At 31.8% G+C, this 14,310-nt stretch overlaps 2 protein-coding genes across 3 annotated transcripts; both read left to right on the forward strand.

Annotated features, from left to right (window-relative positions):
* Nucleotides 1–2,779: 2,779 nt before the first annotated feature.
* Nucleotides 2,780–5,346, forward strand: LOC105570103. Its single transcript, XM_012027067.1, has 3 exons — nt 2,780–2,837; nt 4,550–4,939; nt 5,038–5,346. Exons 1-3 carry the CDS (start codon nt 2,780–2,782, stop codon nt 5,220–5,222), a joined length of 633 nt encoding a protein of 210 aa, XP_011882457.1. The 3' UTR covers nt 5,223–5,346.
* Nucleotides 5,347–6,582: 1,236 nt separating this feature from the next.
* On the forward strand, nt 6,583–9,103 carry LOC105569959. Of its 2 annotated transcripts, none has more exons than XM_012026835.1 (4): nt 6,583–6,656; nt 7,845–8,064; nt 8,311–8,621; nt 8,746–9,103. In XM_012026835.1, exons 1-4 carry the CDS (start codon nt 6,596–6,598, stop codon nt 9,060–9,062), a joined length of 909 nt encoding a protein of 302 aa, XP_011882225.1. In that variant the 5' UTR covers nt 6,583–6,595; the 3' UTR covers nt 9,063–9,103. The 2 variants fall into 2 exon arrangements, with proteins under 2 accessions (XP_011882225.1, XP_011882226.1); XM_012026836.1 differs by having other exon boundaries at nt 7,845–8,058.
* Nucleotides 9,104–14,310: the final 5,207 nt, after the last annotated feature.

The following is a 14,310-nucleotide window of genomic DNA, read 5'->3' on the forward strand; positions in this document are numbered from 1 at the left end:
GTTTATAGAATTTTATTTTTTATCACTTCTTAATTTTTATTTCTATAATTTATATCATTTCATTTATTATTACTTCTTAATTTTTTAAACCTGAGGACTTTCTAAATGATGAGCACGTTTCCCTTCACGTAATGCCTATCCCGGAAAGCTTTTAATTTTCAATTGTATATCTCGGACGCTATTAATACTGATAGAAATAATCGATATGTATTTTCAATCTATTCCTTAGTCCTTATGATTGATAGGAAAGACAATAGATAGTATCGAGACTTGGACGGTAAGTACAGCTACTTAAAATATCTCTAATATCTCTTTGAGAATACAATTAAGAATATTTCTCCGTGACCTATCACATTCTGTATAATCTGATTACAAATAACTTTAGCTTCCTTTAATTGCAAAATTCAATGTATATTAATTGTGAGTTTCATCGCCATCAATCATCATTTTTTTCACCGGTCGATATTTCACCTAGTATCGCCATTAACAGCGACAATTTGCGCGTAATTGTTTTATAAATAATAATGGCCTGTCACCGAATGATCACAGCCGGTTTCCACATCCTGCTAGATGTGATAATCGATCCGGGATAATCGCGATTACTCCGTCGTTTCTCTGGTCCCCTTAAACCCGCGCCCGAAGCTCGAACACGTATTTTCCAATCAATCGATCAGGGTAATCCTACAAACGATTGATTACCGGCTAGCAGCTAACAAATTAGTACCCTCTCAGTTGCATTCGCGGAACTTCTATGCGCAGTAGTGTCTCATTCAAACGAATTATGGTCAGCATGAGTAAAATGTCTTAACGCGATGCACCGCCTTTTACCAACGATGTTATTACTCGTTTAGTCACGGCGAAACGTGACTCAGGCATAAATATCTTTTAAATAAGCGATAAAAATATTCCATTCTGGTGAAAGATCGTGCAACGGAGAAATGTTAAAGAATCGATGTTGGCGTTAATACTGCGATAAGCCAATGTTATTCACTTTGCAGAGGAATTTTTGTCTATACAATTACAGCGATACATAAAACCGAACGCGTCTCTCTGTCTAAACGCTGCGGGATTATTTTTTCATTTCCGAAAATAACAGGCATAATTTCTTTTTCTTATTTTCTTGTCAATAAAAGTAAAAGTGTTACTCGTATAATAAATCTCTATTGAGAAGTAATTTTCGATTTTATGTACTATCGCTTGGCGACGTCTGTAACACGTAAAATAAAATTAAGCTTCTTTTGAATAAACATCCTTAATTCGCGCAACAACTTTATCTGTCATTTGCTGAGTTTTCAATAAATAAAAGTCGAGATATCCGAAAATCTTTCTCAAGATTTCGCAATCGCTCCTAGCCTCGCTAGGCAAACTATTTTCTTTTTTAAATAATCGAATGACGCGGCTGTTCGGGAAATACCCATCGCGGAACTTGATTATCTTCTACGCAATAATCTGACAGCCGCTTTGCTCCTTCCTGACCGCCCCATTGTTTTCGAAAGTTAGATACCACGCTTCGTCTTCGATTAAGGCAAGCGTGACCACTATGGCCAAATACGCTCGTATTTGTATGTCAAGATCTATACGAAATTAAAATTATATAACATATATAAAAGTTTGCGAATTAAAAATATTGGAAAGTACAATTTTTATTTAATTAGTAGTAACATCTTTTATAAAATATAATCTAAACATAAAAATCGTTAAGTACTTTAATGGATCGCCAAATTGAACCAATCTGTATGCTTAAACACAAATTATAAAACATTAAAAGTAGTAGAAAATCTTGTACTGAATCATAATAAACACTGAAATATGTAATTAAAGAATATTCCCCTTTCCCCGAAAATATAGTAGATTTTTGCATTTATCACAATAGTCATTTTCATTAACTGTATTACAAGTTGAGAAATGCGTAGTTACATTCCGCGAAATAACTTTGACTTTATCTACATTTTAAGTTTATTGTCAGGACGAGACATGTTTAACCTTGTTTGATTCAAGTAGTTATTTCGTATAACATACATTTTGTGCTTTGTTGTGCATTATTGTAATGACAGACAGACGTGACTCTGAAGTAGTGACATTCTTCTTTTGAAAATTATCGACCTCAGCATATTCAGCTATTATGACAACGATTAGCATTTAAATACTTCGCACAACGTGTAACTTTCTCTTTCGGAATTCAATTACGAATAACCGACCAAAGAAACGACTTCGGGTGTAATATAATCAAAGATTATGACGAGGAATTTAAATGCTTTACGATTCTTTTTTCCACATATTCGCAGTGACGAATGTTCACGAAAAGTGCTAGTTTCATTACTATATTGTTCACAAGGCGCTTTTATTTCTTACTGACAAAGACTTATTGTATATTCGTTTTCTCACTGTTCAGGAATATTTCAAAGGTTGGAATTCTTAGAAGAAGGATGAAAGTTATTTTAAGCACTCGGATACTGATAGCAGAGCTAAATACTTTTCAAAGCATTAGTAGATAACGTTTTATCCCTTTATGGAATTTTTATCGCAAAATGTACTGGGTATGTACATGCATGGGAAGAAGTACAACAAATAGAACATTGAAGAGTGGAACATTAACTTTGATAAAAGTTATTGAGAGCTGTCAGTAAGGATTATCCTTATAGCAGTTTGATATGCAAGATTTATGTTTTTTTAACCCTATATAAGTTGGACGTGTACCTAAGAAAGCTCAGTAGAGTCTGTCTTGCCCAAAGACTTGCTTTTACTTGCTTGTGGTTCGAGAAATCCGTCGATCAAGACCATGAAGTGGTTTCTGCTACTGGTAACAGTTGCCTTTGTGCAATATCACGGAATAAAAGGTAACAGCTAATATATTTTGTCGTACTTTTCCTATAGTATATTATTCTACTCTTTTGCATAAATTATTCAATATACAAAATACGACAAGTTAATTGCTCATCGTTTTGAAGTATTGAAACAATTTAAAATTTATAAAATGATCATAAATATAATTTCAACAAAAAATATGCGCGACTGTTTGTTAAATATATAAGTCAAGCGTTATAAACGCAAGATAATTGGCATCATAAGAGTGGACTTCGTTTGAGTTTTCGTTCTCATGGGATGTCAGAAACGTTCTTATATCGAATATTCTTTTGAACACTGCGTGAATCACTTGAGTTATAAACAAAACGCAGGATACCATATGCATTTTTGAGAAATCGTAAGTGAAAAGAATGCCGACAGATAAGTCATCAATTGCGTGATCAATTACGTATATTAATTCTCGTGATTTATACGACCGTATTGATATGTCAGAATAGTAATGTATCCGCTCACATATTCCGTAAGAAATGCTGCAAGCGGGAATACCTTTAATTAACTGTTAATTCTCTTCCTCGTATTAAAAGTACGAATGATATCTATTGTCATGGATGGCTATGGTCTAAAAGGTTGTCCAATGTTTTACAATAAATTTTCGGAATATTCGTATGTATCATTGCATAGAATAGATATTCGTGCATATGGTTCCTTTGTTCTAATAACGCGCCACTTTTGCAAGAGCGAAAACTATAATCTCTCGCATGATAGACTTGTATTTTCGAAATTTCTTATAAAACCTTGGACAACCTTTCTGACCACGACTGTACATGAAATCCGATAAGTGAAAACTCTGAGGTACAAAGAAGAAAATAAAATCTTGTTCCCTGTTGTGTAAAAATATAAAATCTAATGTAAATTAACGATTGATGAAGTAGGTATATATTTTTTCAACTTTAAACTCGTTTATGTGATCAATAAGATGTGAAATTGTGAGACAAAATTCTATTCGTAATTAATACGGCGAGAAAACAACAAAGTTAAATTTGTAATGTTAAATTTAACTTAATGAGTAGAGTGGCCATTACTCCTACTCAGTAGGTTATTATTTTTAGCCGTGGTGTGTAAAATTTATTATTTCAATACAAATTATAATTAAAAACAAATCATTTTGTAGTTTTTTAACTCCATTGTTTAATCAAATGAATGACATATTGAGTAGGAGTAGTAGCTACAATAGTGCACGTCAAATTAGAACCATAAATTAGTTTATTTTATTTTATTTATTTTGAATTCTGACGCTAATTATAACTTATGTAAAGATGGCTTTAAATAAAAAATTATATAAACCAATAAAATTAATTTAACATTAACATTGATACTTTTTGCATTGATTGTATCTAACAATTGACATGTTTTTATAGTTTCTTGCATATATCTGAACTATGAAATTTAAGCAATTTATGCACATCCTATTTCTTGTATAAACTACGCTGCTACCCAATAATGCATTAATATTGTATCAAATGCTAATTATAACGTATAAAATCTTAATTATAACGCCACACGTCACGTAACTCAATATTACATGTATAGCGATATTTTGAAAATTGCGTTACTTTTACTTAATAAATTTTTGATAAATTTTTAATTATTAGATAAAATTTGGAAATTATGTTTCCTCTTTATTTACAAAAATAAAAATTATTATATATATATTGTATATACATATATATATATCGTAATGCAGGTCTTCCCCTTAGTGACTACGACCACACGGAAAGGCAAGATGAAAACAGCGACGCATTACTCGAAGAGATGGAAAACGACGACTTGTTTAAATCTCACACAAATGTAGCGAAAATAGTAAAACGCGAGAGTGATCCAGGTGTATTTAGATTTAAGCCTATAAGGTTTAGGAGTTACGCTGGTAGCCGTTTGAAAAACGCTGGTAGCCGTTTGAAAAACTTTGGCAACCGTTTGAAAAACATTGGCAAGAAAACTTCGCCGAACATTGGCAAGACAGTTTCGCCGAACATTGGCTACACAGGTTTGCCGAGCATTGGCAACACAGTTTCGCCGAAACTGTCTCTGCTCCAAAAACTGGAGTATTTGGCTCCTCTCTCACACGTCACACGACGTAAGTTTTTGAAAGTTATACATAATGCTATAGTAAAAGATCTATATAGATATAGCTACAAGTGGACACATGATAATTAAACAAATATTTTATTATAGTTGGAACAGATATTTTTCACTTCGTGCATCTAGTCAAAGAAGTGGAGGCGCGCGAGCAGGAAAGAGAAATACTAAAGAAAGAACATGACAACAAGGACAAGACAGAAGGAGTGGAGGCGCGCGAGCAGGAAAAAGAAATGCCAAAGAAGGAGGAATGTAAGTTTTTGAAAGATATATATATATAATGTTTTACGATAAAAATATATCTATTCACTATACGAACGGACACATGAGTATTTGCCTCATTGTAGTTGTTAAAGCGCTGGAGATGGTTACACTTTTACAAACTTTGGAGAAATTAATGGGAAATATGCCTACGGAGGTCAAAGGTAAGTTTTTAAAAGGTATATGCGTATGATGCTATGATAAAAATATATCCATCCACTATACGAAGAGACACATGAGCATTTGCTTTATTGTAGATAATACAAATGATGAAAATGACAAGAAGACGCAGACACGAATAGAAAATAACATTCTACCGGACGCCCCTACACCGGACGAAATACGATAACTGAGCATTAGTTTCAGAAATATGAAAAGCAATGCAAGGCAATACAACAAGCCAAAAGAAAGCTTTGGAATTGAAAAGGAAACCTTTTTGAAAGCTTCACCGGAATTTCTGTCAACATTCCTTCTTCCGATAAGAAAATCTATAAAAACCGATAACACGATTAACACGTAAAAAGTATTAAGCAGAAGAGTCTGAAACGTTAGCTGAAAATAAGAGATCGTCAACAGTCCCGTTTCAAACGAACAATTAAAATTATCAAAAAGGTAGAGCATGATATTACATAATCACGATTAAACAAGAAAAACATAAGACGCAAAGGACTTTAATCTTTAATAAACCAATACTGAATAAGTTTATACGATTATAAGAAAATGTATTACCTTTATGAATTTTTATATTTAAGCATTACAATTTTTTAATTCAATTGGATTTTTATATTTTGTTTAACTTCTAATATTACATAGCTGTTGTGAAAAATCATGTTTCAAAAACTTTTCTTATTTCAATATTCATTAACATTTAAAAATGTTATTCGATAGTGTGTTTTTAAAATTAGTTTTGCGGACTGTATAACAAATTGTTTAAATACTTACTAAATTTCGTATCTTTTACATAACTTTGTATTATGTAATCCCGTGTTAATAAAGTGATTGCGTAATTATTTTGTATTCTTAATTCTAATCGATACTGTGGAATTGCGTAAAATCATCAGCCGCGGCAATTCATAAAAGTCAATGTATTATTGTCATAAAAGATTAACAAATTATTGTTTCAAATTAAATATGTCTCCTTTGGTTATAATTAATTCCTACTTAATGTACGTTAAATCGGTTAAATAATTCAAAAAGTTAATTGATCACTGATATCTAGGAGACATTGAGAATCACAGTTCTGCTTCATGATTCCCGACACCTCGCGCAACGATTCACCTAAGAAGAGTTATGCAGATATACGCGTCCTGCATCTTAATACTAAACCTAAGGTCATGCGTGGTTATTGAAAAAGGGCAGGGCGATGGCACGACCAGTCAGAACGTTTTCAGACATGGCGAAGAGCATCGGTAGCGTTCTTTTACTAACGTTCGCGCTGTCGTTTGTACGGACAGGTGAGAAAAGCATTACTGAAAAATGGAAATACAAGTGCCACTGCGCATAAAGATATGGAGAATGTTGATAAAAAGGAATTTTTGTGATAAGTATGTAATAAGATTTATGTGATTTGTGTGAGTATATAATTGCAAATGTCGCTCAGCGAAGAGATTCTTTTTAAACCTGTTAGGTGTGTCGTGATATAGTGTTTTTTATGGTATTCATGGAATTTTTATTTCATCAAACGTGGATTATGTTAACCGAATTCCATGATTCTTAAAAGCAGAAAAATTATCAATATCGTTCATATTTCTTACATCCTGTAAGTTAAATATCTGCGAAATTGAATAAATTATTATTGGTTTGATTTAGCTTCAATAAACTGTGATTCATGGTTTGATTCATTTACAAATTTTAAATATATAAAAATAAGATTTACTCAGATTTGTCTTATATAATGCAACTAATTACAAAGGATCAGTTTGTCTTAATTTTCCAAATTCACAAAAAATTCACTCATAATATTAAATAGAATTTAAATAAAAAGAATTTTCAATCTTGAATATTGGTATCAAATAATTAATGCAATTACAATGATGCGAAAGAAGAGTGTTATATATATTTTACTATGTGCTATTTAAAATGTTTTGTTTAATTAATACAAAGTCCATATATCAATACAGACACAGTTTGCATGCTTGCCACATTTTTCGTTTATTTACAATTTAAAAAATACGCTAGTTAAGTAGCAACGTAAAATAAATTACAACTGAACTAGTGAATATTTAGCAGAGAAAAATTAAGTCAATATTTTTCTCATTGCAAGTTACCCGACAAAAATGCAAACGTGATTTATTTGTTATAACTGTTCTGATACGTTTTAAACGTATGAACACGCAGGACTTTGATAATTTACTCGTTATAAAATATTGTCATTTCCTTATTTCAACGAATAAAATTAGTTCAGGATTTTAAAGTCTTCAATTAAGTTGAATTGCACAAATGTATTACAACATGCATCGATTATATTTATCATAAAAGCGCTAAGGTCTGATTTATAAAAATTTTGTGTACGCATTTCAATGTCATTCTTCTGATAACTAATGCAAGTATACAATTCGATGGTATATAAAAATACATATATCCGTTTTTTCTATCATCTCCTGGATTTTTAGATGCTTGAACAAATGTTTTTCATTGAGTAGACAAACACGAACGATGGAACACGCCGCCAGAACTAACGCCCGAGTCAGTCAAGATGTTAAACAATGGGGAACCCGAGACACGTCTCTTTTCTTTCAACCCCACGGCGACTGTCAGTTTAAACGCAGGGAATAACAATGCGCACTCAGTCAGTCTCGGTGCGAGTCTCGATGGCATTAGCCTTTCGGAAAGTAACAGTTACGATCATCCTACGGGGTATGGGTGTGTACGAAATAATATAGTGTAATTAAAAAATTCGTATGTAATTACAGTCGAAAAAAAACGCAAGGATAATTAAAAATTAAATGAGAAATAGAATTAGATAATTAGAAATGAAATGTTTCTTCAATACATCCAGAACATATAATGAATCTACTTTGTCGACAACACTTCGATTATTCTTCGATTATTTTTAGAGAACGTCTACATTGTTTTCTAATGGCATGTAAAAAAACAATTGCTTTTCAGATCTTCTATTTCCGTAAGCAAATCGGCAACTGTTTCAGCGGGATTATCAGGAATTTCTACCGCAAGCGCGGGAGCTTATAATAACGGGAACAATGTCAAAACCGAAAGCCATTCACTTAGCTTTGGTCAAGCAACTGCATCCTCTTTCGGAACGATTGAAAATGGACAAGCAATTACCGGCGCAGCATCTTCCGCTGGTATTTCACAAATCTCTACAACTGGTGGTAATGGTAGACAATTCTCGCAAGCTAATGCACGCTATCCGTATTGGCCAACATGGAGCAATATTGGTCCGAGCAACGGACACAATGGCAAGTATAATATTATCTATTACATTTTTGGTTAATTATTGCTCAGTTTTAGAATTATTAAAAAATTAATTAATGACGTTTATTGTGTCAAAGTACTAGTCAAGGGTTAAAATGGTTACTTTAGATCAACATTTCAATCGACCAACATTGACTGTTTCGAAGCCGTACGATGAAACACGGCCGACATTGAACATCGGTGGGCCTGGCATAATCAGGCAAGAACAAAAGCCAACGATTCATATCTACAAATGGCGACCGAATCACAGGGTTTCCCGTCCAGGTATCTCGATTGAACATCGGATACACGATTCTAGGAATGGCCGAACTCATGGATCGACGAGTCTTCAAATCGAAAGCAAAAACTCTAATCAGGAAGATTCCGACAGTGATTTAATTTCTGATCTCGCACAAACAGTTGGTGAATTGTTTGACATTGAATGATGAATGATAAAAATAAAATGGCATATACAGATTTTAAAAAATTTATTTTATTGCAAATGTCATTTATTAAATTATTTTCTTTATTTGTTGCAATCAATCAAAACTTTGACTACAACATTTCGGTTCTTCTTTAATTTTTTATTAATGGTTATTATATGGTATATGGAAACATATACAATTTTGAAAATACTGCGATAGTTAAATATGTATTATCTTTCATAAAGATGTTTATTAAACCGATTAATTTTAACCTTTTAAATTTATTATATTACTATTGATAGTTTGTAATTTTATTAAAAAATAAAAATATATTAATATAACAGAAATCGATTAACCACTGTGTCGATTGGACAATTTGCGCGCATGCGAGAGAGAGAGAGAGAGAGAGAGAGAGAGAGAGAGAGAGAGAGAGAGAGAGAGAGAGAGAGAGAGAAATTCGTGTGATGTAGTTTATTATTTCTCCTCTGATTTTTTGTTAATTTCTTGCTTCATCGCGCTTCCAGGAAATCGATTCACGCAAAGATAAGTTGCAATGAGATATGAACATCACTCAAAGTGAATGAATTTAACAAGGTTAAAAGAAAATATTATATTATAAAACGTTGGTTAATGTGAAGAATTTCAGAAACTTTTGATTGTAACATGTTGTAGAGATAAAGAATATATTGGAAGACGTTACATTAAATACTCGAGAAATTAATTATCGCCTAAAGATCCAGATATACAGAAAAATTAAACGCTCCATTTGCTAAAAAAGTTGTTCTTGTTAAAAATATTAATTATAACAATTGTTAAAAACTTTTTTCTACGCGCTTCTCGTATCATTTGACTTCAGTTTCCATTTCATAAAATAAGTGAAAGTCAGCGTTGGACCTTCAGATGTTTCTGAAGGACTAGACATCTTTTAACTAAGGAAGAAATGAGCTCTTGCTTTCACTATTCTATGTCAAATACTTTTACATAGGATATATGTATGTATTTATATTTTTATATTATATATCTTATATATTTATATTTCTGTATTATATATTTTATATATTCGTTTATATTTTTTATTTTCAAATTTAATTTAATTAACATTAATTTATACCTGACTTTTATTTAAAGATGTCTTGTATTACTATTAAAATATATACATGAATGATTATAATGTCTAAATATTAATGTTCGCAGTATATAGAGTTTGGGTACGTGCGTTTGCTAAGCCCAAATAACTGAAAATGCACAAATCAGTCATACCTGCGGGATTATAAGTCAAGACATGATCTTAAACTTATCGCGACATCTTTGAAATAACCAATGGCCTGAATAACTTACAGAATAACTGAAGTCTGTCTTATCGACAACTTCAATCAATTTTAACAACAGTATCAGCAGATGGTATGAGTTAGGGTAACAAATAAATGCCCAGTAAACACCGAGCATCAGTTACATTGCATTTATGTTACAATTTCTTACTCAACAACGTAAATGCAACGTAACTGGTGCTCGGTGTTTAATGGGTAAAATGTAAAAGATACTAATATATTATTAATTATTAAAATTTGGCGTTACTTAGTCTTTTGATAAAAAGAATAAATGTCTCATATTGAGTACATTTTGGACAAAAACAATATCACTGTGAAATTGACTCTATTTTCAAAATTCGAAAATTTTCTTAATAGTCTCGTTTGTAGCCACAATTTTATTAACAGATGCAAACAAAACTGTTAATAAAATTGTCGATTTTGGAAAATAAAACGTCAATTTTACAGTGGCGAATGTACCAATAATACAATAATATACTGTAGAAAGACTTTTCCGCAGTATATCAGTCAGCAGGCGTTTATCTAAGAATCTTTTAGATTATTGTATCTTCTTTTGTATCGTGGCAAATATCAATTATTTATTTCTTAAATTGTTCTTCAATTAATTGAGTTAATTTTCGATTTAAGTTAGTCTGTTGGAAAATTACAATAACGAGCATAATAATATCTATTTCTTTAGCTTGTATGTCATCAGAACATATCAAAGATAGCAATTAATCATATATGAAGTTAAAAAATATCACTTATCTTTCCATGAATTTGACTTCTCGGAACGTTGCGCGGAGGAGAAACGTTGCACATATGTATAGATAAAAAACTACACAACAAATAAATATATGTATATAAACTGAATGTATGATCTAAACACATTGAATAACTTTTAAAATATCCATAATAGCAAAGAAATGTTAAGGACAAAGTTGTATGGCTTTTAGTGACGCATTTCATAGCAATATCTGTGCAATCTTGAATAGCTTCGTCAAAGTGTCACGTAAAGAAATAACTTAGAAATTTTTTAATGCGACTCTTCTTTTTTATTCCACATTCTGCTAACTTAACTCAAGAACTTTCCAAAACGCCGTGATTAATATCCGTTAAGTACTTTCAGAGTTATGTCACTTGCAAGTTAGAGTATCGCCGGCATTAGCATTATCCAAGATTATCCAAGATGAAGAGTGCATGGTCATTATAGAAAGTTATACCACGAAAATACAATTGATCAAAGGATGTGAGATAGATAGATCAAAGGTAAATCGGTTAAAGTAACCTACCGAATCTATGGCATTTATGAAGCCTGAGATACTCGCCGATGCTATTCAAGGTCTCAGCAGGTCTCAGCACTGACTCACCGATCGTCTCAGTTTGACTCACAAAAAGCCACGGCGAAAATAATTATCGTGAAACCGGTCCGACATTATCCACGAGAAACTCGATTATTTATACTCTACAATTAACGAAGAGCGAACTAACATTTGTCCTAGGGGCGTAAGGTTAAAGCTATCGCGTACTAATACATTTTTATTTGGTAATAACTCACCGGTTAATAACATCGTGGCATAATGTCAGACGTAATGAAGAACATATAATGACCGATAATCAATATCTCTTTTCTTTAAGTTATCAGCAAACGACGTGTTGAATGATAAATTTGCTAATAGTCAAGAAAATCCCCGCAGTACTGTAGTGCATAATTAATTTTTTATAAACTATATGATACAAAATTGTACACACGTGTTCAGTTTATGAGCTTATAACATAAACTTATATATACATTCATTTATATTCATTATGTATATATTATTTTATATTCATTTAATTGTTCAAGTATTCGGGAAATTTATTTCTGAACATTAATATTTATGTTTTTTTATTAATTAAATAAATTAATGTATATTTTGTATTGAATAAAATTTTAAACATGATTTAATTTTGAAATGTACTATTTTAGAAAACGCTTGTATTTTTATAAGATCAATAGCAGTTCATGTTATACTAAACATTTTGCAGATAGAAATCTTTGCAAAACGTACGTACATACACACGTATGTACGCTTCGAACAATTGCAATAACAAGTCTACCATCAACTGCTAATTATCTCGCTTTTATGACTTTTTTATATGCTCGTTAAACCAGTGAGGGGCCAATATTAGTTTGAATCGTGAGAATAATCTACAATAACGGGTGCATATGTATAATGCTATTTTTTTAACTTTTCAAAGTAAACTAGTTTCGAGATTCGCACATTTTTATATATCGTATGCAGCAATTACATTTACATACTTGCAGCGTTGCATGTAACTATAATAATCGATGCAACTTCACATAAATTGTAACCATAAATTAATTGTAGTAATGTTAGCGCTATTTTTCCTTGATGCATTTAAGATATACAGAGAATATCGTGTTACGAAATACATGGTCCGCTAATAAATGGATCCTTCTTCGAATCGGCGTCTTCCTTCAAAGGGATTTTCGTCACGACTCTCCATCATCGGAGCGATTATAACGTCTAAATCTGATTTACCTCGATCTCTGCCAAGGCTAAACGAACTCCGCATTCTTTTATAGTCAACAGAAAGATGATTTGTGTTGTCGGCGGCTCATGTGGTTTTAGTTACGCACAATTCAAATAAGCCGTACATACGATATGGATTATTCTTGGTAGAAATACTCATAAGTACATTTATGGACCATCCCAGAAAATAAAATCTGCGCAAGCTGTCACAGTTTCTCAGAAAATCTAATTATCTCCGCTTGCAAACGAGTGTGTATCGTGTTATTCTTGACGTAAGTAGAAAGCGTTGATAAATTTTAATTGATATATCGCAACACTTGTATGACGCGTATGAGCAACGATAAGAATGGCAGCGATGATAAAAACATCAATATTATTTTACAGTACGAAAAAGCAGTAGTGCTGCTTTTGAATCCCTCTCTCTTTATTATAATAACACTATATCAATTAACAAATAGCCCATTCCATTAAATATATTGGAAATTTATTTTATAGAATTAAAAATTAGTGTTTGGCACGTTGTCGTGTTATGAATAGTTATTTTTAATTTGTCATCGTTGCTTTAAATTTTATTTTATCATGAAAGTATTGTCTTTTACAAAAACTACCAAACGCGAGATTTAAACATGTTTATCGATAAAAACGTATATATTAATAATTTTTTTGCCGTAAATTTCGTAAAAAAAATATGGATGCTAGTTACATGTTATTACATCACGTACTCGTTTAGATACTTGAAAACTGGTATCGATGTTTTCGTAAGTAAGGTGATACGTTCGTGATCGATGATGGGAATAGAATATGCGAGAATTTACACATAAGCAAAATTGACACGCAATAACGTGATTGCAACGGATTTAACCGCAACGAAGCAAACAGGAAATATTAACCGGATGGTTTGCACGTACAACTTGATCGTGATTCTGAGCATAATGCTAATCACTATAGAGTTTTGTATTAAATTAAATTATAATATATAGAAACATTAAAATAAGATACAAATTAATAAAAATACTATTTGTTTTGAAATTAATGCATTAAATTTTTTTAAATAATATATCAAAAAGGAACGCAAACTTAAGGGGCGTTGAGTGAAACTTTTAATTAATTTGCGAGTAAATAAGGGCAAAAAATTGTGTATTTAAAAAACTGTAACCAAAACTCAGATTTTGTTAAGTAGCGACAGAGACTGTTGCAATTTCAATGCTAATTACAGAGAATGAGAAGATGTGCGCTCGAGTTGGGAAATCCTAGTGAACGTCATTCCATGTTTAATGTATGGAAACTCTTTAATTACAATAATAGCGCAACGCCGGGGAATCATTCCACTATAAGTCAAAGTACACGATGTTGCTATGATTACTGAGGACTATGTACGTTAGAATATCTATGAATATAAATGTGTTAATAGTGAACAAAAAACGT

The sequence above is a fragment of the Vollenhovia emeryi genome, unplaced genomic scaffold, assembly GCF_000949405.1.
Source record: "Vollenhovia emeryi isolate VEMERY1.0 unplaced genomic scaffold, V.emery_V1.0 DF939122.1, whole genome shotgun sequence".
NCBI classification, from domain to species: domain Eukaryota; kingdom Metazoa; phylum Arthropoda; class Insecta; order Hymenoptera; family Formicidae; genus Vollenhovia; species Vollenhovia emeryi.

Bases quoted from the DNA above. Each gene is read 5' to 3' on its own strand.
- LOC105569959 (XM_012026835.1), top strand. From the start codon at position 6,596: ATGGCGAAGAGCATCGGTAGCGTTCTTTTACTAACGTTCGCGCTGTCG. The intron at 8,065-8,310 runs GTGTGTACGAAA...ATTGCTTTTCAG, and splicing joins GATCATCCTACGGGGTATGG to ATCTTCTATTTCCGTAAGCA. The intron at 8,622-8,745 runs GCAAGTATAATA...TGGTTACTTTAG, and splicing joins TCCGAGCAACGGACACAATG to ATCAACATTTCAATCGACCA.
- LOC105570103 (XM_012027067.1), top strand. From the start codon at position 2,780: ATGAAGTGGTTTCTGCTACTGGTAACAGTTGCCTTTGTGCAATATCAC. The intron at 2,838-4,549 runs GTAACAGCTAAT...ATCGTAATGCAG, and splicing joins GCAATATCACGGAATAAAAG to GTCTTCCCCTTAGTGACTAC. The intron at 4,940-5,037 runs GTAAGTTTTTGA...ATTTTATTATAG, and splicing joins TCTCTCACACGTCACACGAC to TTGGAACAGATATTTTTCAC.